General features: G+C 36.2%; 1 protein-coding gene across 26 annotated transcripts in view; it reads left to right on the forward strand.

Moving 5' to 3' along the window:
- CLASP2 (cytoplasmic linker associated protein 2) overlaps window positions 1-16,694 on the forward strand; it is a gene marked incomplete at its 5' end in the record, with an annotated part of 149,484 nt that extends 132,790 nt beyond the window's left edge. For all 26 annotated transcript variants that reach the window (XM_082015479.1, XM_082015489.1, XM_082015492.1 and 23 more), the window contains 9 exons: window positions 3,658-3,801; window positions 4,234-4,340; window positions 5,155-5,308; window positions 5,947-6,175; window positions 10,564-10,757; window positions 11,578-11,706; window positions 13,435-13,641; window positions 14,756-14,872; window positions 16,012-16,694. In XM_082015479.1, coding sequence (XP_081871605.1) covers window positions 3,658-3,801; window positions 4,234-4,340; window positions 5,155-5,308; window positions 5,947-6,175; window positions 10,564-10,757; window positions 11,578-11,706; window positions 13,435-13,641; window positions 14,756-14,872; window positions 16,012-16,098 — 1,368 coding nt within the window. In that variant the 3' untranslated portion in view covers window positions 16,099-16,694. The remainder of the gene's footprint in view (window positions 1-3,657; window positions 3,802-4,233; window positions 4,341-5,154; window positions 5,309-5,946; window positions 6,176-10,563; window positions 10,758-11,577; window positions 11,707-13,434; window positions 13,642-14,755; window positions 14,873-16,011) is intronic.
- Window positions 16,695-23,543: the final 6,849 nt, after the last annotated feature.

A 23,543-nucleotide genomic window follows, 5' to 3' on the forward strand; every position in this document is an offset into this window, starting at 1 on the left:
ACTCTCTGTTAGGTTTATAGTATGTTGAAATTATCTTTTCATAATACAAGGAATAACTTTGTTTAAAGCACTAGTTGATATTAAAATCTCTTCAGTGGGCATGTTCTATACAGTTTTACTATTACTTCAGAGTAATACTCAAATATTTAATATTTAACTCTCTGATACTAATACCCCATTCGTAAAGGGAATGGTAAGTTTGGTAGCAAACTGCATTCAGTCTCTGTTGGATTTTCTCAAATCCTTTGTGTTTAACAAAAGATAGGTAAACAACTGTTGGCCCTTTGACAAAAGAAAGTTTGTGCTTTAATAAGGTAGTGTCAAAGGTTTGTTTTTGTAATGATGAATTTCAGTGCAAAACTCCCTTTTCCACATAGCTGTTGTGAAGTGAAAATTAATATTTATGAGCTATGAAGATGTACCAGGGATACAGAATAACCATGAGAAATGTACTAATGCAGCCTTTGGAAAAGGTTTCTAAATAGTCCTTCCAAATACAGAAAACAAATCTTTGAATTTTGTTTGCAGTATGAGAGAATAGAGTTTTGTTGTTGTTATGATTGGCAGCTAAGACAGAATGGCTGGCAACAATGTCAGCATGCTAACACTTTCTGAATGCTAAATAAACATATTTATGGCTCATAAGTGCAAGCATCTTTGACACAGAGAACTCTTCTGTTCTTTTTTTTTCTTTTTATTTCTGCAGTTTGAAGAGTTGCATCAATTCATTTGTTTAGATTTCCTTTGCTGTTTTTAATTAAGTTTGAGTTTTGTCAACTCCATCATTTCTGGGAACAGTACCAGAACCTCCTTTATTTAGGAGGGATGTTTTGTGGGAGAGAATAATAAAAATAACTTCCACAACTTCTTGATATCTGGAATGTTTGTAATATATAATAAAAAAACCTTGGAGACTTTATATTGGATATAATGTTTCTGTCTTTAACTTCTTATGTAACTTCGTGAGTATGAGAAAGCAGTAGTAGATTATATCCTATGGACTTTTCTTGCTTAGTACCATGTTCTAGTGACATACATAAGACCATAAAACAGGAGGAGAATTGAAGCAGCACTATCTTCTAAATCAGTAAAGTTTTAGTACTAAGACACGTGGCAAGCCATCTTATCTGATGGTTCATATCTCTAATAAGCATTTTTATGTCAATAAGTAACTGAATCATGGAAAGAATTGCCAGTGAGTTTAATCATCTGAAACACCTTTAATTATATGAAGTTTTCTCATTTTATTTTTTCTTTCCATAACACAGCTCTTAGAGGCAACTAACTGCCAATTCGGGTTCACCAATAAGTAGTCGAAATAGTTATTCTGATTGTATAAAATGTTTTGTTCTCTTAACAGGCTTCACAGCCTGCCATCGCAGGCTTTTTCATTTTATTTATTTTAATAAGCTTATAGCATTTAATATGATTCCTTTGAATTACAAGTTTTTGCGAAATGTATTTCTGTGTAATTGATGGGCTTGGGGCATTCTTAAATGAAACATTACCAGTACTAAGTATCATAAAAAAAATCCTTTTTTATTTTTATTATTCTGAGGTTGGGCATTCTTAGTGCCGTTCAGTGGCGTGGGACTTTCTGGAAAGTAAAATTCTGTTTCAGAACTTAGATTTCTTCTAAGTTGAGAATTCTCTGGAAAGAATTAGAATCTTCCTAGTTCTTCTAAGAACAAAACAAGTATTTCTGATCCTTATTGCAGACTTTTAAAGATGTTATTTGTATGACTGGACTTAAATCTCAAGTGACAGAGCCTATGCTGAGGAGAAGGAAAACCTCCAAATACTCTAAAATGCTTTCCCCCCTGGCCCAAGGAAGAGAGTGAGAAAATAGATAATTGCATAGTTGAAAACCTTCTGTGAGTCAGTATCAATTTTGATACTTTAGGTTGAGCTTCATTTTGGGCAGACTTGATGGTATTGGTTTCTTTCCTGATATGACCCTGGACTGCCTATTGTGTTATTTTATTGGCAGCTTAAATAGATAGTGTTACAGAGCGGAGACATGAATAACAGACAGAAAAAGGACAGTGATCATTCCCAAGCCTTTGCTCAGTTGCGGGATTTGTTTTGGTTTTGCTTTGTATCAATCTCTGCTAAAAGACATATAAGAAATAACAAGGAAAAGAGAAACATTAAAGACAGATTGTAGAGGGCATTCAGGGTGATCACTTGAAGGGAAGGCTATCAAGGGGAGAAGTGAGTAAAAGTTAAAGAAAACAGCCAGTCACGAGTGTGCAAAGATAATTTGTGGCAATCTAACATGCTAGGATTTTTGTCATTGAACTTAATACTGAGATGGGGGCTGGTATGTGTGTTAATACCTTGGCTTTCCACTTTTAATTAAAAAATGCTACAGTTCATTGCTCTGGAAGCAAAGAGAGGGAAATTAATGTCTAAAAGAATTTTCTAAACTACTTGCTTGAAGTATATTGCTGCCTAAGCAAGCTGTCTATCATTTTGTCTAGCATGAGGCACTGGTTCTCTCCAGTGCGTGGCAGACCTTGATGGTGAGCTGTATAAACTAGACATAGTTGGTTAATCTTAGAATCAGAGTTTTGTACTACAAAGAAACTATTAAACAATTCTGGAGAACTTAATCTCTAGCCCTTCGTTGTATGTGTTAGTTCAGTTGCTATGTTGACAGGTTTGTTAGCCTATCCAGTGAATATTCATCAAGCTGTACAAACATTACTAAGTCATGCAGTCAATATTCCTTTACTAGAGGGAACCCAACCAATTGTGTAACTTGCTGTGTTGCTTTGTCAGTAAAGAACTCTGATTTTTGATTCAAATTAAAAATAAAATATGTAGTAAAACATGCTGTAAGATGAGGATGGTATTAACAATGAAGTATTAAAATTAAGGGTGTGGGAGGTGACATCCGGTAGATGTCACAAATCCAATACAAACTCCAATACTTAATAGTTTTCATCTTTAGAATATGTAGTCAGCTAAACTATTCCTCATTATGTTTGTCTATCTTTTAAAAAGATAAAGAAAGCAGGGCAGGAAGCGGGGAAGTTTGGCTGTTGTATGAGTTATAAAGACTATGAAGTGCTGTGATCACAACTCAAAATCAAGACTGTCTCATTCCAAATTAGGGTATCTGCTTCTTTTGGGTTTGGGGTTTTTGAGGGTTTTTCATAAATTTCTGAAGCAATAACTGTTCCTTTTCAAGCTAGTGTGTGTTAATTATCCATAATCTGTAATTACCGCTTGCAGAATTCAGGAGAAAGAATTGCAGGCTTGTTCCTGCCTGGTGTGTTCCATTCCTCTCCTTAAAGTTGTTCAACTTGCCAAGCCCTTTAAAAGCCATTTTGCAAATTCCTTCAGTACTTTTTTTTTTTTTGTAAATAGGGATCTAGGCTTGCGGTGAGTTGAGGAGAATGTTTCTGAAAGACTGCTTGTTAAAATGAATGAGCAAAGTGTAAGCTCATTGTTGTGTGCCAGGATTTATCAATATCTGAACTTCCAGCTTACCAGCAAGTATGAATTGCTTTTGTTCACATCTGTTAACATCTTTAGTTGAGCTTGATCAAGACTTAAGTCATGTTTTGTCATTACCACTCATTATAGCATCTCTTGCTGATAAACTTACTTCAGAAACTCAAATGACTGTCTTCAATCTGATTTTTCTAGGCTGCACAGTCAGTGCTGATTTCCCTTTTTGAACTCAACACTCCAGAGTTTACAATGCTGTTGGGTGCTTTACCAAAAACATTTCAGGATGGAGCCACAAAGCTTCTCCATAATCATCTCCGGAATACAGGCCACAGTGGTCAGGTATCTACACTTCTCTTCTTATTCTTTCTGAAGTTACTGGTGTTTCAAACGTAAGTTCATTTCAGCAGAGTTATTTGTGAGAGCAAGAAGGTTGGTAGAGGAGGGGAGGCAACACAAATCTCGTGTAGAAGTCTGTCTTTAGTAAGCAGATACCACTTTTTATGGAATGCCTTTTCTTTTTCCTCCAGAGCATGATACTTTGTAACGTGTTGCTTCCAAGTGACTTAAGTTAGAATGTGCTTTTTAATATCTTCTACTGTGCTCATTTCAAAGTTATACCTGATTGAAGTTACTAGTAATTGTTTAGGCAATCCAAGAAATTAAATAGGAGCTCTTTAAATGTTTCTGGGCACTAGAAAATACATACAATAATAAGTTAAAAGGGAATCTGAAGTCCTACTGGAGTATCTCTTCTCACATCTCCTCCTCCAGGGATCAATGGGAAGTCCTTTAACAAGACCTACTCCACGCTCCCCAGCAAGTTGGTCAAGTCCTCTCACTTCCCCAACCAATACATCACAGAACACTTTGTCACCAAGGTAATGTAGGCTGGTGTTGCTACAGTTCTGCATCTAAGGCTTCATTACATGTTATCCAAAATTGTAATCCTAGCAGTGAAAGCTTGGAGCAAATTTTGCACAGAGTGACAGATGCTGAAAAATAATCCACCTTCCTCCACAGAATGACAGTATAGTGAATTGCTTAGCCTTCCTGGAGGGTCTGAGAAGTGCCAGGGCTGGCCTGAGGTGGGAAGGGCTGTGCACCTTGGAGTGCCAAATGGATTAGTAAGAGAAGGAACAGAAGTGTTTATCTCTAGCAAATATTAGAATAGGTCAGCTAGGTCATCAAGCCAAACTTAATATTAGGGAGACTGAAAAAGTAGGTGTTCATAATGTTCTGGTCTTATTTTGTGGTACTGATGTTGCCAGTGAAATGGACTTGGTAATTTTGCTTTTAGCAATCAATTTATTGTGAAAACTGTTGAGTTTTATCATTCCTCCTTAGTTTGGAACTTTTTTCAGAAAGAGAATTCCAGTTGTTTCATATTTATAAGAGTAAAACAGGGCAAAAGAAGTTTGTTTCTTCAGGCCGATGCTGCTACACAATGTAGCTCTGCCGTTTGCTCGCTACTCCCAGTGCTTTCTCTATCAGTGGCAGTACAGATACTAAAATGTACCATACCACAATTTTTTTATGTGGAGAGCCAGCTTTCTTCCTTAATGTGTTTCAAGAAAAATAATAATTTTGTTAGTAATCCTTGAGTCTCTGTAGTTCCATGTGGATGTTATTTAAAAATATGGGGTCACTAAATAAATCAATCTTAATTCCTATGTCCTTCTCCGTGGCCCACAGTGCATTTGATTATGACACTGAAAATATGAATTCTGAAGATATTTACAGCTCTCTTCGTGGAGTTACTGAAGCCATTCAGAATTTCAGTTTTCGTAGTCAGGAAGATATGAATGAGCCTGTAAAACGAGATTCAAAAAAAGATGACGGCGATTCGGTGAGTATTTAAACTCGGTGCATCTTGGTATAAGCAAACCAAGCCAATGACTGATTTATTGTAGATGATAAAGCATCTTTTTTCAGTAGGTTTATATGTTATGACTTCTGAAATGGGACATTTCTCCTAAATCACTTCAGAGATACGTTCCTAGTTTTGAACCACATTTTGGAAATGTAAATCCTAATTCTAAGCACTAGATGTTTGTTAATTTTAAATGTTAGCAATTTAAAAATTTATTATCTTGCAAAACAGATGGAGTTCAGTTTTTGAGAGGTCTGCACCTCTGTTTCTGTTTCTTCCAAAGGTTTTATTTTATTCTGTACAAAACCTGTAGAGGTTTTTCAGTGCTTTTTCAGATTTGCTGAGCTTGCGCAATATGTACATGTTTAAACATGGTTTTAATTATTTAGCATCAGACTTCTGAGATGAAACACTGACAGCTGTTTCTAGTTCATGATGATTTTTTTTTTTTTAAGGAAAGCAAAGTTTAGGGAACTGTTTCTAAGACTTCTTATTTGAAGGCTAGTTTGAAATTTTTGAAATTATTAAGTTTTTGCTACATAGATGAATTAGTAATGTAGTTAAGTGAAAAGTGTAAGTGTGTATTTCATATGCTCATATGATACTTCTTGCAGATTTGCAGTGCTTCTGGAATAGTAGACCTACGAGCAGGAAGTGGTGTGAGTGATACAGGCCGAACAGCTCTTGATAACAAAACATCATTACTCAACACAATGCCACCCCACTCTTCGCCACGCTCACGAGATTATAACCCATACAATTATTCTGATGGTATCAGTTCGTTTAATAAATCTGCTTTGAAAGAAGCCATGTTTGATGATGATGCAGAGCAATTTCCTGATGGTAAGCTTCCAATTGCATTCTGTGCTACATGAAAAATGGTGAGATTTTCCATGTTTTAGTTCAGTTTCTGAATCCATCATTAGCAATAGATGTATCATCAGTGCCACATCTTTGAGAGGTTTTTACAAATACTCTGTTTCGAATTAGTTTCTTTGTTAGTAATCCTTTTGAGGGATGTTGTTGGATTACTTTGTATTTGTAGAGATTAAGGGTAAAAATTAGACAGTTACTGAACTATATTGTATACATCTGGTAGCACATCCTGTCGCAGTAGTGTCAATATAAATGTACTTATTAGATTACTTTATGATTGAGATTATAAGCGGGGGGGGAAGATTTACAGCAAGGAAGTAAAACTGGATCAAACCAGTTTGGGAGTTAGGTGAAAGATTAAGTATTTTGTTAGTAACATATTTGTATTTGAAACATGACATTGACGTTTTATGTTGATTAAACATACAAACAAAACAAAAAAAACCTCAAACAGTTTTTACCAGGAAGGTGGTTCATTTAGCCCATGTAAACCTAGGAACTTGGGCTGTTGTTTTGTAGGCTTCTAGAGCTTCCTTTTAATATTTCTCAGTATATCTTTGGGTAATTTTTTTTATATGTTGGTAAGGTTCCAAAGTATCACTACTATCATTATTTTAAAAAGTAGTAGGTGGCTTTCATAATCTGGTATTCATTGTTGCTGATATAACTTATCAGTTATAGATAAGTTTTTAAGTAAACAAATTTCTCACTATTGAGAGAACAAATGAATTTTCACCTTTCTGAGTGTTTTGCTTCTATCATCCAGCAAAGATGTGTTATAAAAACTGATGAAAAACAAAGCTGTTTTCTGATGTGATGTTCTATAAGCTGGTTTTAAGTTTACATTAAATTAAAAATAAATCCAGGTAAGGTGCATTTCTCTTTGTTTTCTCCTCTGTTTAGTGAAGAGGCATATGGCCAATTACTATCTTCTGAAAAAGATTGAGGGGAAAACAAATTTTTACAGATTGTCTCATGTAAATACCAATAATTAAATACCTTTGTCATCCACATACAGAGGCAGTTGATCATTGATTTTCTGTATTACAGGGATCCTCTTACATGGAATAACCCTCTTTATACATTCTGACAACATATTTCTGGAAATAGCATTAAACGAAATGCCATCTGTGCTGTGCCAGCATTTTCTGGTTTTGTAAAACCTCATGACTGGCTGGAGTGAAGCATCCCCATCCAGTGTTAGTTTGTCCTGGCTGGAGGAGTAGTGCAATGCATTATTTAGGTCGGCTCTTTAATGGATCTTAAAAAAAGTACTTGCATTCATTCCTGTGTTCACCTTTAGTTTTTACATACATTTGTGTGTTACTTTTAGAATTTCATCTAAGATAACTTTGAAAAAGTCTGCATGAAAAAAGATGCACTTGGCAAAATACTTGGTGCCTGCAATCCCTCAGTGAGGAGTTGCATGCTTTTCTCATAAACCTGAAGTGCTTGTTGGATGTTAGGTTTTAATCTTCAGAAACTCCACAGATTTGCTGGCTGTTAATGACACGAAGTCCTGTCTCTGCTGGACTCCCAGCTATCCTCTCACGTGTTACTTGGAAAAAGATGTAGAAATACAGGGCTGGATGGGAAAACCTTAGCTGTTCATACAGTCCCGTCAACAGCACTGAGGTGTTAATGTGTATTCTGCAGATGGTTTATCTAACAGTTGAAAATTTCCAGTGGAGGAGATGTCACAGTGTACCCCACGTGGCCTCTCTTTTTTTTGCCTCTCTTAGAGTAAAAAGGTTTTTGGAGTAACAGCCTTAATCTTCCAACCACTAGCTTTTTTTTTTTTTTTTGCCTTTTCCCCAAGGAAGATGCTCTTTATCTAAAGCATAGGGAGACCCAGCTTTCTAAGTCACTTCCAGACTCTTTCTCTGGTTGAAAGGATGTTCCTCTTCAAAGAAGCTTATTTATTTCAGTTTACTTCCATGGATTATGTTTTCCAAATATCTTCCTTTTTATCTGCCACTTTGTATATGGGTTTAAGGTTTCTGCTTCTGTATCTTGCCTTACACTTACCACTTTTTTTTCTTCCAGACCGTTCCTCTGATTTACCATGCTAATTTTCAGTTTTTATCCTGTTCTCCAGAATGTTTGCAACTGCTCTTAAATTAATGTCATCTGCAGATTTTATAGGTGGTCTCCATATTCCTTCAGTAGCATTAACAAAAGCATCAAACAGAACCAGGCTCTGCACAGACCTGAGGAGGGACATCACTCGTATCCTCCCAGATTAATAGAAAGGCATTTATAGTCCAGCCACCCTGCAAGTGATTCATCAAGTTTTGCATCTGCTTTTTTGGCCACCATGCCTGCATAGCTTCTGTATTAAGATGCAGTGAGTGACAGTAGGGAAATTTTTATTAAATTCAGGATATACCTACATGTTCCCTTTTAACCCCTACACTGTTAACCCTGTCAAAAGGATATTATTTGAATGGTTTGAGAAGACCTGGTCTTCATCAAATATTCATATCTCTTAATGCATATTTTTAATTCATTCAAATGAAGAAGTTGCATCTGCTTGTCCTCATTTATGTTTTCTTTCTGAAAAAGAAATTTTTTGAGAGTAGACTTTGGATACGACTTCTTTTATACTTCTCCATTCTTATCTGGAAAACGTTTGGAAGTGAAACACTGGGTGCTAAGTCATACAGAGGAGTGGAAAATACAGGCTGTGAAGACACATCCCGCTTGGTTGTCGTGTTTTCCAGGAATTCCAGCTATTTCCTCCTCTAATGGAGCTTCTTTCCTCCCCTTATTCCAGCACGGACATGGCTGCTAACTTTTCCTCTCTTTACCCCTTCCTTCCATATATTCAAGTTGCCACTTCTTTAATTCTGGTACTTCCACACTGAAAATAACTTCAAACAGATGTGGGTAGTTTTGCTAATTAAGTGTCAATATGCATTCCCCAAAACAGGATTTACTGTAGCTGTAATCCTCACAGTTTGGTAGAACAAGTGTAATAGTTCTGGTATCTTCCTTCTGCAAAAGTGATTGTCCTTTCTGCTCATCTGTACTAATAAATAACTTGCCTAATGCAATTTCACTCTGTCCTTTAGGCAAACATTAACGATCCATTTAGAGAGTCTGCAAAGCATGCATTAATACAGAGGCAGTAGAAGTGCTTGCAGAAAAAAGCTTCTGCTTTGAGGTGCTCATGCTCCTGATTATTCATGCAAAACAGAATGCAAATAGGAATGTTGTGTACAAAACCTGTGGTTTTTCAGGTAACTGATGTGAGATTTTTAAGATACTTGATACGTGGTATTCAGCTTTTACTTGTTTCTTTGTACAGCACTTGTACAGTGTACTTGTACAAGTAACTTGTACGGTTACAATATTGAATACGGTAAGGTAAGATGTTCAAGGGCTGTGGTTTCTCAGTATATGTCCTAATAAATTTGTTACAGAAAATGTACTTCATGTGATAATAAATGGAATAATTTTAGGAAAGATGCAATACAGAGACGTTTACATTTTATGCCAATACTTTCAACCAGAAAAAAAAAAGAGTGTGTTTCTGTTAATGTACTCAAAAGTCTCAGTGCAAAGATGGAAGCTATATGCTTTTCTTTCTTAAAGGCTAAATGGGTCTTGGTGGTGGAATAAAGGCAACAACATGATACTTAATTTGCATTAAGACCATTTTTAAGTTTCTTGACTGTTTGTAGATCTCTCCGTTTGCAGTCCAGTGTTTATAAATATGGGTCGTGTTACTAATGCATTTTTCCATTATCATGGAATCCTCTTGAATCAAAACTAAAATCCAGAGCTATCTCTCATGACTGTGATCAGGAACCTCTGTGGGACTAATGGCCTTGGTTTGCTTCTGTTTGAGCTATTTTGTATCAAGCATCATTCTTGTGCATTTTTTTCCTGTTTGTGTTAACAGCCTAGTTATTGCTGTGAAACCGTGGCTTACGAAAGCCTAAGCAATTCTGTAATACTAATGGAGAACAGGCAAATTTATCGTCTTGCCAGGAAGGGTCATATAGGAAAGGTGGCACTGTGTGTATAGATCAGATTTAATAAAAGGATGCAGAATACTTTTCGCTCTGGATATTGCAAGCATAAAAACTCTTGCAGTAAACTAGCTTACAGGGTTTTTTTGCAGTACTGTTGTAGGGTTTTTGTGGTGATTGTGAGCTTGTTGAGCAACGCTAGTGCACTGAAAATGTTGTAGCCAAACTGCAATTTTTGCAGACAAATTTGGGGAAAAAACTAAAAACGTGCTAGAAAGCCAGCTAACCATCCTAGAAAATACTTTCAGTTGTAGAGCAGGCTTTAGCATTTTATTTGCAATGATCTGAGAATTGTGTTTGTGTATTCCTTTTTGACAGAGCCTCCCATGGACCATTCTGATCTGGTTGCAGAGTTACTGAAAGAGTTATCAAACCATAATGAGAGAGTTGAAGAAAGAAAGGCTGCCCTGTACGAGCTTATGAAGTTAACTCAGGAAGAGTCTTTTGGTGTTTGGGATGAGCACTTCAAAACAATACTACTTTTGCTGCTTGAAACACTTGGAGATAAAGAGGTAAATTCAGATTAATTCAGTTAAGAATGTTAACAAAGCACATGGTTTACTTTCAGTATCTTTGAAATTTTTATGGGTTATAGGAAGGGCACAAATTCCAGCTAGTCTTGAAAAACAAAAAACTGTGGAAATGGAAAAATGTCATGCAGTCTGAATGCCCTTACGGTGAAAAGGGCATCAGTAATACTCACCTTCTCAAGTATTCTCATTTGTCAATTCCCACATGGTAGACTAAATGAAACATTTTTCACTGGGATTCAAAGCTCGTCTGTTAATAGCCCCTGGTGGCATCTAGAATAACAAAACATCATGTGTGGCAATGCATTTAAAAATATATTTCTAAAATACGGTAATGCTCATTCTGATGACTGAGTTCTGTGTGATTATTCTCTACAAGGGCCATGTTTTTGAAATTACTGAGGACCAAAAAGACACTAATACTTGTTTTAACTTTTAAATAAATAATTTGTAAAACGAATTTCAAAAATGTATTTGCATAATGTGATGCTAAAGGTTTTATCAGCACTTGTGAAGAGTAAAATTGTTTGTAACAACTTCTGGGTAGCATAGATAACTCAATTAGGTTAGCAATGTGTTTATGATACGCCAACTGAATTATCTGCAACAAGAGAGATCAAGTGAGAAACTAAGGATTTTTTTCTAGCTTTATTTGTTAACACTAGGTTCATACTGTATATATGTGTAGAGCATAATCTGATATTTTTCCATTATCAAAGACTCTTCCAGCTGCTAAATAAATGCTAAAACATATGTCTGCTTAAAGATACATGACTCATTTATTTTAATATTAAATCTTTAGCATGCAATTAGAGCATTGGCATTGAAAGTTCTAAGAGAAATTCTAAGAAACCAGCCAGCAAGGTTTAAGAATTATGCAGAGCTCACAATCATGAAGACATTAGAAGCGCATAAGGATCCTCATAAGGAGGTTAGTAATCAGTTATTCTATTTGTTTGAGGTTATGACAAATTATCACAAAACGAAACAAAAAACTGTCCAAAAACTGTCTGAGAAATTAATCAGATCTTACTGAGGAAGTAATTTGTTTAATAATCAAGCATCAGCCATTATTTAACATGGGATGCAAGAAAAAAAAAAAAACCCTGCAGTTCTCTTAAGCTCTCAAATGCTTAATATCAGCCCTAATACCAGTTGCCTTGGATGCTGTCCAAGAGGACATAGTAACCAATAATGTGTCGTCATAGCTCTTAAAGGAGTAGTTGAAGGGAGTTTTTTCCTTGTGTGACATCTTAAGCCCAATACAAGTGTCCTGGAGCTCTACAATAGACAACACTTTTGGATTTCATTAAGGCTCATGGTTGAGAGATAGGACTGAACATAGCAAGGAATTGTCAACCCTTTCCATTTTTAGCCAGCTCTGCACCACTCAAGAACATGGCTCTGAAGGTTGTTAGGGGAGAATGCATGGGCACATATCAAAGGGAGGAGTTGGTTGTGGCTGAGAATAGTGAGGGGATTCAGAAGTAAAAGGATAACTGTAATCTTGCTCAGAAGTATTTGTGATACACGCATACATAATAAAGGATAATGCATGTGGATAGAAGAAACACAAATACAGTAACCACCCCAATATTAAACAGTTCACATCAGTGTCACTGCTATGGAAAGAATCCGGGTTTATTATTAAACGAATACGTTTTCTAACAGCCCTCCCTGCGCAAGGGCACTTACTCCATATGGAACTTACTGTGGAATTCCAGGTTTGGAAGTTTGACTGCAGTTCCTCCCATACCAATGAGTTTTGTCACTCAACTGCTACTCATTCCTCTCATTTCCCTGCACCCTCTTGATTTGTTTCATACGCTGTATTTATTACAGTGTCTTGTCCCCATCTTTTCTTCTTTCTTACTGCGTTTTTTCTCTCTCTTGGTTTTGTGTATATGAGAGAGAGTTAAGGGGACAAGGATGGAGAGAAACAGTTGTGGAGGTTTTTGTACATCATGGATGTACAAACCCCTGGTTTTGTATTGCAGTTTGTCTTGTTAGATGGCAGATGCCACAACTGCAGCTGCACTAATATGAAGATCTGATGTGAATTTTCTCTGTTGTTGCCTATGTTGTATCCTGAGCTGCTGTACCTGTTGACTTCCTACCTCTTGTTCTGCTTGTCCTGCATACTCTTTAGGCTTAAAGTCCTCTCTTGTCATAGTTTCTTCCAGACTTAGAGGGGAGGAAAAACAGCTAGATTGACTTCATGTCATTAAACGTGTTTTGAGATGAATGCAAAAACATGCCTTGTCAGTGATCACTGACATAACAAGCAATAACAAATGACAACACAAGAAATTAGTTTCCAAAGGTGGTGATATTTCAGTATGTGGTTGGAGGGTATTGCAGAGTAGAGAAATTTCAAATCTGATTCAACAAGCAGGTTTGAAAAACTGATACGCATGTTGCTGAAGACATGGATTAGCCACAGAATATTGGGAAGAGCCCTGTTTTTAGGAAAGTGTGTTCAACAGTTGGAATCTTGTAAACAGATTTTCAAAGGGCCCTTCATTCACATATTTCTACAATGTTGTAGAGCTCTTGGTAGGAAATTTTCATGCTCAAGACCGTTCCTGCCAGTTAACAGACCATAGTAATAGTCTCTTGTAAGTAATTTTTCCATGTCTTTTACTTACTCTTTGAATAGGTGGTGAGATCTGCTGAAGAAGCTGCTTCCATGCTGGCCACTTCCATTAGCCCAGATCAGTGCATCAAAGTTCTTTGTCCAATTATCCAAACTGCAGATTACCCCATTAATCTGGCTGCAATCAAAATGCAGACTAAAGTCATAGAAAGAGTATCTAAAGAAACCCTTACTCAGCTTTTACCAGAGATTGTGCCAGGTCTAATACAGGTAAGGAGAGAGAAAGAAAAGAAAAAAAAAAAAACCACCAACAACAACCAACCAAACAAAAAAGAAACTGTATATATAAGAATTGCAAAGACATTTTAAAAATAGTATCACTTGGCTTTCATGAAGAATTGTATTTGTCTGATAGTTGATGGCTGCTTTGACCCAAAATAACGCAGATAGTGGGAACAAGATCTTTGATTGGCAGGTAGCTAAATTGTAACTGGTTAGGACTCAAATCTCAGTAGCAAGTAAAGTACTTGTTATAGTTAAGCTTGGTAGATACTTTTAGTTATAAAATAGTTTTTTGTTGTTATTATCTTTTTACAAGTTGTAATAATTTGATCTGAAATTGTCCATGCTGTATTTGTGTATAATTGTAGGGTTTTATCACTTGGGGCTTGGGGGAGGCAAGACGAAAGCAGCAGTTGACTGGGAAAAGTTTAATAAAACAAGGCGGCTACCAGAGGTTTCTCTTCCTTTGTTTTTAAAAATAAAGTCTTTTCCACCTTATCAAGAGCCAAGATACATTAATTTGCATGTGATGGATAAAGACTTTACAGAGTTTGACAGCTGCATTTCTGTCTTTTATGGGTGTGATCCAATCATACATCCGCAGGTAGAGGCAGAGAAGGGGCCCTGTGAGTGAGACAGACTAGCAAAGTGGCAAAACGAAAAAATCATTAAGGAATGAGATGGGAGTTAACAAAAGAATCTTTAGCTGTTAAGAGAATACTTCTTTCAGAGTAAGGAAGCTCTAAATTGAGTGGTCTTCTGCTTTAAGTAAATATCTGTGTAATCTGGAACAATTTCTCTTACGTACTCCCCTGTTGCATGACAGCAGCTCTGTTTTCAGTGTAACTTATGAACAGGATTGTGTGGGTTTCAATTTCAGTCTGGAAAATTATTATCAATGGTGATTAATAAGCAGCCTGCTTTTTAAGTGCATGTTCTGTATTTGCATGTTTGTTTTTTTGTTGGAATGCTTCATTGGGCTACAGTAGCATTCATTTACTGCAGACTTCATTGTATTTATTATAGTAAATAACTAAATAGCTTTCTGAGGCTTTTAATCATTAACTGATAAGGTATTAATGTTAATTTTATTGCTTTCTAGGGTTATGATAATTCAGAGAGCAGTGTTCGTAAGGCATGTGTTTTCTGCCTTGTAGCCATTCATGCAGTAATTGGTGATGAACTAAAACCACATCTCAGTCAACTCACTGGCAGTAAAGTAAGTAAAAGATACTATTTAAAGAAATCTCGGTTCATAATTGCATGTATGCATTTGCATTTTGGTTGCAATTGCCAGAAAGTTTCATAAAAGTATTTACTTGAATGAGACTATCAGGGCTATTGAAATCCTTCGAGGATTAATACAACTTCATCATAAAATGTACCAAACTGAAAATCCATAGATCCTTATGCCAGTGTACAAACTTTAGCATTAATATAAATACTAAATTATGTTTCTTACTGCTGTTTAATGGATTTAGTTACTGGTTGTACTCCTGGTAGTAGTGATAATGGCTATACTCAGCGTGGCTTTTCCTATCAGTATTTCTTGTCTTGTTTTTCATGCCAGTTCTGATTGGAAGGCAATAAATGTAGTAAGTAGATGTTACATACAGCAGTTTTACTTATTCTCCTTTCTTATTACTTTGTTTTCATCAGTCCCTTCAGTACCTCTAATTTGAAATAATAATAGTAGTTGGTCTGTGCTCCTTTTTGGTTCAGGATATTTATGATTTTATTGACATCTCTTATGTACAGTTCTTGTATGCAAACAGCTGTATGTTAATAGTGAATCTCTTTGTCCTTGGGAATAAAACAGGACAATTAATTTTTGTATTTTTGACTAAGACAGTTATATCTTAAAAATACTCTCTGGCAGTGATTGTGTTGAATGTGATTCTAGACAGTATTGGAAGCTTTAGTAAGTACCAGCATCAACAACTCTAACTAGAGGCTTGAAATCTCAATATGGACTTCAAAGGAAAAAAAAAATAAAATCCAAACAAAAATCCTACCTTATTTAGAACAGCATTGTTATTTGAGGAAAATATTCCATCTATGTTAATCTAGCTACCTTAGATCATTCTCTTCTTTACATCCTTAAAGAAGCTTGAGCAGTTTCCTTGTGACAAATTTTGCTGTGTTTAATGTTTTCACTGGCAAATATGTTACCATTGAATCAACTGTGGAAACATAATTTTGCTTTTGGGGAAAAGAAAATTATTTAATGTCTCCTTTGTTGTACCATAGCTGTGGTCTGTACAAAATAGTACTGTACTAAGTTGCAAATACTAAATACTACTAACTGTAGTCTGTTGCAAATACTAAACAAAGTGAATTTCTGGCTTAAATTTGCAGATGAAATTATTGAACCTTTACATCAAACGTGCACAAACAGGCTCTGGACCAGGAGATACAACAGCAGATATGTCTGGACAAAGCTAATGAAGCTGACAAGAGTTAACCAGTTCTCCTAAAGCAAGGGCAAGGCCCTCTTCAGCGAAAGGAAAATTCTCGCATCCAACTTTTGGAACCTTTTTCTTGGGTTTTTCCCTTTCTTCTTGTTGTTTTGGGGTTTTTTGTTGGTTTTTTTTTTTTCTTTAACCAATGGCTCTCCTCAGCCTGCATGTGACTGTTGCAATAGAATTATTCCAAATCCAAGGAAAAACAGTATTAACATCAGTTGATCAAAGCAGAATAAAATTTAAAAATAATCTAATCCATCAGTTATCCCGTTCGCAATCCTCTGTGTCTTCCCATTAACTTTTGCCAGTGTTATTGTATTAAAAAAAGATTTTTTTAATGCTAATTAAAAAGGTATGCTTTAAGCTTCAGAAGTTAAAATATAAATTCTGTTGCTTTTATTCAGCTGCAGATAACATTACTTTTTTTATTGCTATTTTGTTTGAGTATCATGTCCTTCGCTAGAAACAAGAAGTGATGTGAAACAAGGCTGAACTAGTCTGAACTGCAGTGAGACTCGTTCACTGTGTTGGTGGTTCATCATCTTTATTTACAGCTTGTTTGGGGTATTTTGGAGATTGAGAAATATGCCTATAAAAAAGCTGGATTGATCCAGTTCTGTAAAAGTGATATTGTTCATTGGTTGTATGTTTGTTGCATAAATAAGAATTTAGTGTGTGCAGTAGAGGACTGGTACAACCAGTACCTCTTAATGTGGAAGACAGCCCTTTCAGGGTAGCATTGCCGACCTGGTGATAGTGTGGCAGTCTGCTTTTTAGCAGCAGAGTTAATGGTCACTTGATGGACGTGAACCATCCTTGTCACCTTTCGTTCTTCAAGCAGGATGCTTCGGAATGGAGTGCTCTGCCCAAGCATGCTCAGTATGTATTTATCTTTATCACTAGAATGTTTCCTCTCAACCTAATTGCTGGAACAAGTAGTCTTGTATTGTAACTCACATGGGATTTTATGACAACAGTGCAGAAAATTATTTATTCGTTACCTTCCTAAAAGCACCAAGATTTTCTGCATTGAATTTAAGTGGGGGGGGGTGGGGGAATAGTCACAAATGCTATGGATCTTGCCACCTCTTAATTAAAAAAAAATATATATATTTTGGATGAGTTGGGAAAGCTGCACCAAATTATTTGCATGGTTTTCTTGAATAGCATCCTCAAGACCCATCTGGATTAAGGTGTGGAAATGTTTCCAGGATTTGTTTTTCCATTTTTGAAAAAGAGTTAGTTTATTGTGAATAATGGTTCTTTGTATTTATAAACTTGATAATGGAAAGAGAACAAAGATCAAGTAAATGTGTCCCTAAATGTTGTCTTTTTCTTTTTTTCTTTTTTTTCTTTTTTCCTTTTTTTTTTGGTCTTGGATATAAGCGGCAAGCTAATTAACTGAGAACTGGGATGAAACAGTGCCCTTCCCAGGAATGATGGAACTTTTTTTTTTCCCCTGACTTTTTCCCTTTGACTGTGATGTTGTCTAGTTGTAGGAAGTGTATCCTGATCAGAGAGAAAACAGCGATGCCAAGGATGATGATCTATGCTAGGCTAAAATTCTCTCTACCTCTTCAGGGTGACTAATTTTTGACTGAGCTGCTGCATATAGCACCCAGTGGAAGAACTATCTACAGAAAATCTTTATTTTTTTCTTTCCAAATTATCAATTAATGTGTATTCAAAACACTGTTCTTCAACATTGCAGCCAAATATCATAACAAACAACTTATACACTTTACTTGCTAGGAACCCTGAAAATGAAAACTGAATAAAAATTAAATCAGATGCTTGTAGTTACATGAAAGGTTGTTTTCACTTTAGTTTGAAGTGAATGCTTAGAAAGTGCTAAGGTGTGGTTGTTAAAGCAGCAATGCCATTGCAGAGTTTTATTTGGAGGAAAAGTTGTAGAAATATATATAAAGACTTAAAACCAAGACTGTCATAACTTGTCACTAGCCCTTTTAGCAGCTACATCAAGAAAATAGTATCTCCTCTTTCTTTCCTTGTTATGTGTAACATCCTTGTTGTTTTCTACTGTTTAATTACATTGTGTATTTATAGTTCTATGCTTACCATTGTGCATATACTGGCAATAAAATGTACATAACATTACTTTAAAAATTAGCAATGTATACATTCTGGTTTTCTGTTTTATTTGATCATATGCTATAAGAAAAATCATAAATGTGATTGATACAACATTGGTTAAAAAAAAAATCTTAATCTTCATGTTTTGTGTGTCCAAATGATGTTTCTTTATATGCTCTTGTTACTAAATCTGACTTGGCATTTGAGAACATGCTGTGAAAATAGGTATGCTAGCCAAAAATGCTTTTTGGAAGTTGAAGAGAATCTTTATGAACACCCAGTTTCCTTCATCTAGGCAGGTTTCTTGTTTACTCTTTCATTTATTTGTATGTTATACATTGTTTGCATTTTATTTTTTTAACATTTAAAAATATTTTTCAGTCTACAATCTTGTAGTTTACATTTTGATTATATAAAAGGTCACTTTAAAAAAACTGCACAAATTCTAAGCTTAATAGTCCTGTATGTTATTCCTGCTTTTTATACAGGTAATACTTATTTTGAGAGCATCATTTCAAAATGACTGCTGTTTGTCATCTTTTCGAAGATGCTATTTCATACTGAAAAAAAAAAAGTTATTGAAACATACAGTATATATTCTGGATGAACCTATTTTTTTTTTATGTGTAAACAAAAGTTGGTAAGAAAGAAATGTTTTTATCCCCTTACATGACGGAAAATTTTTGCTCCAGGTAGGGGTGGAGGAAGATATTTACACAAAGTTTGTCCCTCGCTTTTGCTTCTAAGCCATCTTTAAATGTTCAAAGTGTGGCTATACTATGTATTAAAAATCTAAATGCAATATATTTAAATGAATATTTTACTTATCATATGACTAGTTCTGTTTCCAACAATGACGGGGCTGCTATAATGGATAGAAGCTGTTTATATTCCACGGAGCCATCAGAATGTAAGAATTTGCAACAAAATTATTTCCACTGCAGCCACTTACCAGCTTCACTGCATTGCTTTTTGCCTTCATTTCCTACATTATAAATAAGACATTGGCTCAGTTAAGTTTGAGCAATCCTTGGTCATGCCTTATGTTTGGAGGTGGTTTCTCTAATGGATTAGCATAAGGATCTGGGAAAAAGTAGGACAATTGTAAGTTGCTGTTCTTTCAGAAAGGGTTTCTTTATGTTCTTTATAATATTCTGTAAAGATAGGTCATTGCAATCATTTGAATACTGAAATGTAATTTGTAAAGTTTGGGTTTGGGCTTAAAAAAAGAGGAAGAAGGGAGGAAAGCTACATGCAGAATCAGGATAGGAAAGGCATGTCTTGGATGTCTCTGATGTCGTTTGCTTTAAAGAATTTTGAGTAACACGTTACGTTCAGCTGAAATCTTAGCAAGGAAGTCAGGGTAGTAAATGTAAATTGAAAGGGGAGCTTTCCTGTAAATTTTCCTGAGTTTGGTTGCTTGCTTGTTTTTGAAGATAAAGGTTGGAACAGATTGAGTTGTGTTTATTATTTGTGGTCTGAGTCCCAGAGCAAAAAGAACAAACATTTGTATCCTGAAAGGCTTACATATTCTTAGTAGTTTTTGTCAATGTTTAAATGTTTGAGTAAATTCACAAACATACCCATATAAAAAGCCTATTGAGAATGCACGCCCGAACTGCTCACGGCTTAATTTTCAGCAAAAGAATTCAAATTCTGAACATGACATTGTCATAAAACAGTAAACTGCTTAGTTTCGCACTTGCAGTCTACTTCCAGGTAAGATGAAAGTCAATATTCATATTACATTCTGTAAAGAAAACTTGGTAGATTTTCTCCCCTACGTTTTGTAGTTAAGTCTTCCAGCTCTTTAGAAGCATATACTTTAAAGATTTGCTTCGTATATTATAAATGTTTTCTTAAACAGATTAAAGTTTTTCTTTCTGTTTTGTTAAAATGTGGAAGATTTTCAGTGACATGGGAAGTTTGAGAAACTAATCAAAACTAAAAATCAAACTTCATTTACTTTTTTTTTTCCTGTATTGTGTATATGTGTATTTAAGTATATTTTAAGACTTTAGGGCTCCCAAGATGTGCAGCTTGGATTATCCCAATTAAAGAAATTTCTTCTTTTGCTGATGGGATTTTAGGATAATGAGCATGTTTACTGAGAAGTTCGCTACTAAGGGAAATTTGCTAATGGGTAATTTCTGCTCAGACAGAATCACAGCTATGTTTGTAAATTGCTGTTAAGCAGTAACTCTTGGGAAATTTGAAATGTATTTTGCAAGCAGTTTTGAACACTGTATGATTTCTATCAAATCTAAAAATTCTGTAACTCTTGATATATTTTAGGTAGATACAAGTGATCCTAAGGAAGCATATTTTGAGGGAGTAAGATAGGAAATAATGCTGGATAGCAAAACATGGAAGATACCTTTCTTCAGCAGAAAAAATAACATACACGCATATAACTGTTTGATATCCAGACTTGTTACCATTGGCAGGAGGTAGAAAGGTAACTAAACTTTATCTTGGGCATCAAAGTTTTACAAGGCTTCCATTTTTATTGTGCTTCCTGCCCTACATCATGCTGTTGTCCACCAATGCAAATCTTTGGACCTCTATAAACTCATACTGGAGTTGGCACTGGAGTCAGTTCTTTTAACTGTCAGGCTAGATTCGAAGGTAGTGCCTGTCTGTCCAACAAAGGTTTATACCAGTAAAAACAAATATGTAGATTTAAGATAGGCAGTAGGCAGGCATTCTCAGAAGTCAGCTAGACTGGTTAGTTATATTCCCTTGCCATCTATTCATCTCTGCCGATGGCAGAGCCAACAGAGGACCTTGTGGGAGCTCCCTTAATCTATTCCAGGCAAATCACACTGGGGAACAATCTCGGACTGGTCCTCCAGCAGCACCCTGGGATCAGGAACTTCTGCCAGAGATGCTGGTGAAAGTGAACATCTGTCCTGGGCTTTGAGGGTCTGCCTGTATGGGGGGGTGAATAAAGGTAAATTTGTTAGCACCGTTTGTTTAGCCTGAGCATATGTAGTTCACATTAAAATACCAGGGAGGACAAGGAAACTCTGATTTCAGCTTGGTTTAAACAGATGAAGTGCAAGCCTGTGGGGGGAACTGGATGTGTCTGTTTCAATTAGAATTGCAGATTAGCATGCTTTAAAATGCTTAATTAATCTGTCTGCTAATCTGAAATAATACACTTGTAACTGTAATGGTAGACAAGTGAAAAAGCCTCTAATCGGGTAAAATAGTAATTTCTGGCCTGTTATTTTTTTGTCCTTTCAGCAGAATTTAAACTGATGTGGGTAAAACATTTTTGCACCATACTAAATGACATTAGAGTTGGTTCTATTTTATGTAGAGAAGTTCTGAGGTGTTTGATAATCTTTTTTGATCTCTCAGATGACAGCTGTGGCTGTACTGGCCAACTAATCAATTGAACTGTTTTACCCAGACAAAACTATCTGTTTTCCCTAAGGCATTTTCATGCATCGTTATTTATGTATAAGAAGAGAAAGTATTTATGCTAAGTATAAGAAGTATTTATGTTAAGAAGAGAAATCTTAACTGGGTGTTTCCTGATTGTTCAGAAATTCTTAAAACCTTACTCAGAAGTAACTGCTGGTATCACCAGAGGCTGCCCTTCCTCAGAAGTCTATTAATGAGCCATTACTGCTTAAACAATGCAAGAAAAATTTTTACCCTGTTAGGAAGTGGAAAACAACAGGGTTCATACAGAATATGAGGAGACAGGCATGGTATATATACTTTAACCCCCTGTAAGTTGTAGCTCTTGATCTTAAAAACCTTAGAAAACCCGTGTGGTTTGTACTGTTTTTAGGAAGGGGATTTTCTTGGAATACAAAGTATCTTGCTTTCTGCATTGGGAATTAAGAGGAAAACACTGATATTGGAGGTTTTTGTCCACAGAGCCAAGACAGCACAATGTTAGAAAATGGTTGACCTGACAGAGTACCAAAGCTGCCTCAGAGCCTCAGGTAAAAGGGGACTTTGGCCATTAGGAATGAGAAGTAACTGAGCTGTCTTGTCTGTGTCAGAACGTGCAGGAAGCTGACGTTGCCTCAGCAATTTGTGAGTCCAAATACTGGGGTTTTTTGGTTTAGGCTACCAAATAGGTGCACAGCAAGCATAGAATAGCAGAATAACAAACACTTGAACTTGTCCACCTTTACAGGCTTCTGAATCTTCTACAAAAAAACCAACTCCATCCTTTGCCACAGTCATAAAAACCTGATAAATTTTGATTCAGGTATGATGCGATGGGTTAAATCAGAATTTTTCTGGGCATTGTTACTGTCTGAATCTCTCTATGCCTACAAATGATCTCTCTATATGACAGGTTCCATTGCAGGCCTTAATTTCTTCCTAAAAGGCAGCAGAAGAAAGCAAAGGTAGTACCTACTATGCCTTCATCCTGTAAGATGTGAAGTCAGTAAGACATTTATTCCTAAATTCATACCTCAGCACCTTAATTGCATCCTCTTGGGTTCTGAAGTAAGTTAAATGAGGAATACGACTATGGAGGAATGAATTACAGAGCAGTAACACCCTGCAATGGAGACTTTTCGGACTTTATTTAAAAGGGGATAGATCCCATGAGGAAAGGAGCATACCCTGCATTCTTCAGAAAAAACCAAACCTGTGTCTTTTGTAAATTGACACTCAAGGCACTGGAAGAAATCCATATTTCTTCTTTGCATATGAAGTTAGTTCTTAGAGTGCCTCATTTCAAGGAGACACTGAAGCAAGTCCAAGCACAGGGTCTGGTACATATCTGATGTATCTCATCAAAGTGATCAGAAGGAGCTGTTGAACTATTTGGTGTGCTCAGCACTGTTACGCATGCCACTCTGGTCAGATACCCTGTCTTGTGTTACTTTATCTCTGTGCTCTTAGTGTCCTAAGATTTCTACTGGAATTTAGGAGGTCTACCAAAAATGTTCTTCATGTTTTTTCCCATTTCCCCTTTCTTTTTGTTGGCAGCCCTGCTTCTCAGGATTTCTTCAGTATCACAGAGGAAGGACTGGTAAATGCAGCAATCCTTACAGTGCTTCAACGTTAAGCAGGCCCAGATTAGGATGTCTAAAACCATCTAAGAAGCCAGAATAAAGGTGGCAGGTGGATGTGGAGAATGCGTGGGCATCGCTACTTATCCTTCACTGCACTGAACAGGCACAGTGCATTGCTGTTAGCAGTGATTGCGTACTTTTGCCACCTTCAGATGACCAGATGTAGCAACAGGACTAGGCTGGGTCAACTCTTAATGCGTGAGGAGATGTGTGGATAACCGCAAGCCAGTGCGGCGATGGATCACACGCAGAAGTTTTTCTTGCTTGTGTTTGTTAG

Source organism: Phaethon aethereus, assembly GCF_964289735.1.
Source record: "Phaethon aethereus genome assembly, chromosome: 2".
NCBI lineage: Eukaryota > Metazoa > Chordata > Aves > Phaethontiformes > Phaethontidae > Phaethon > Phaethon aethereus.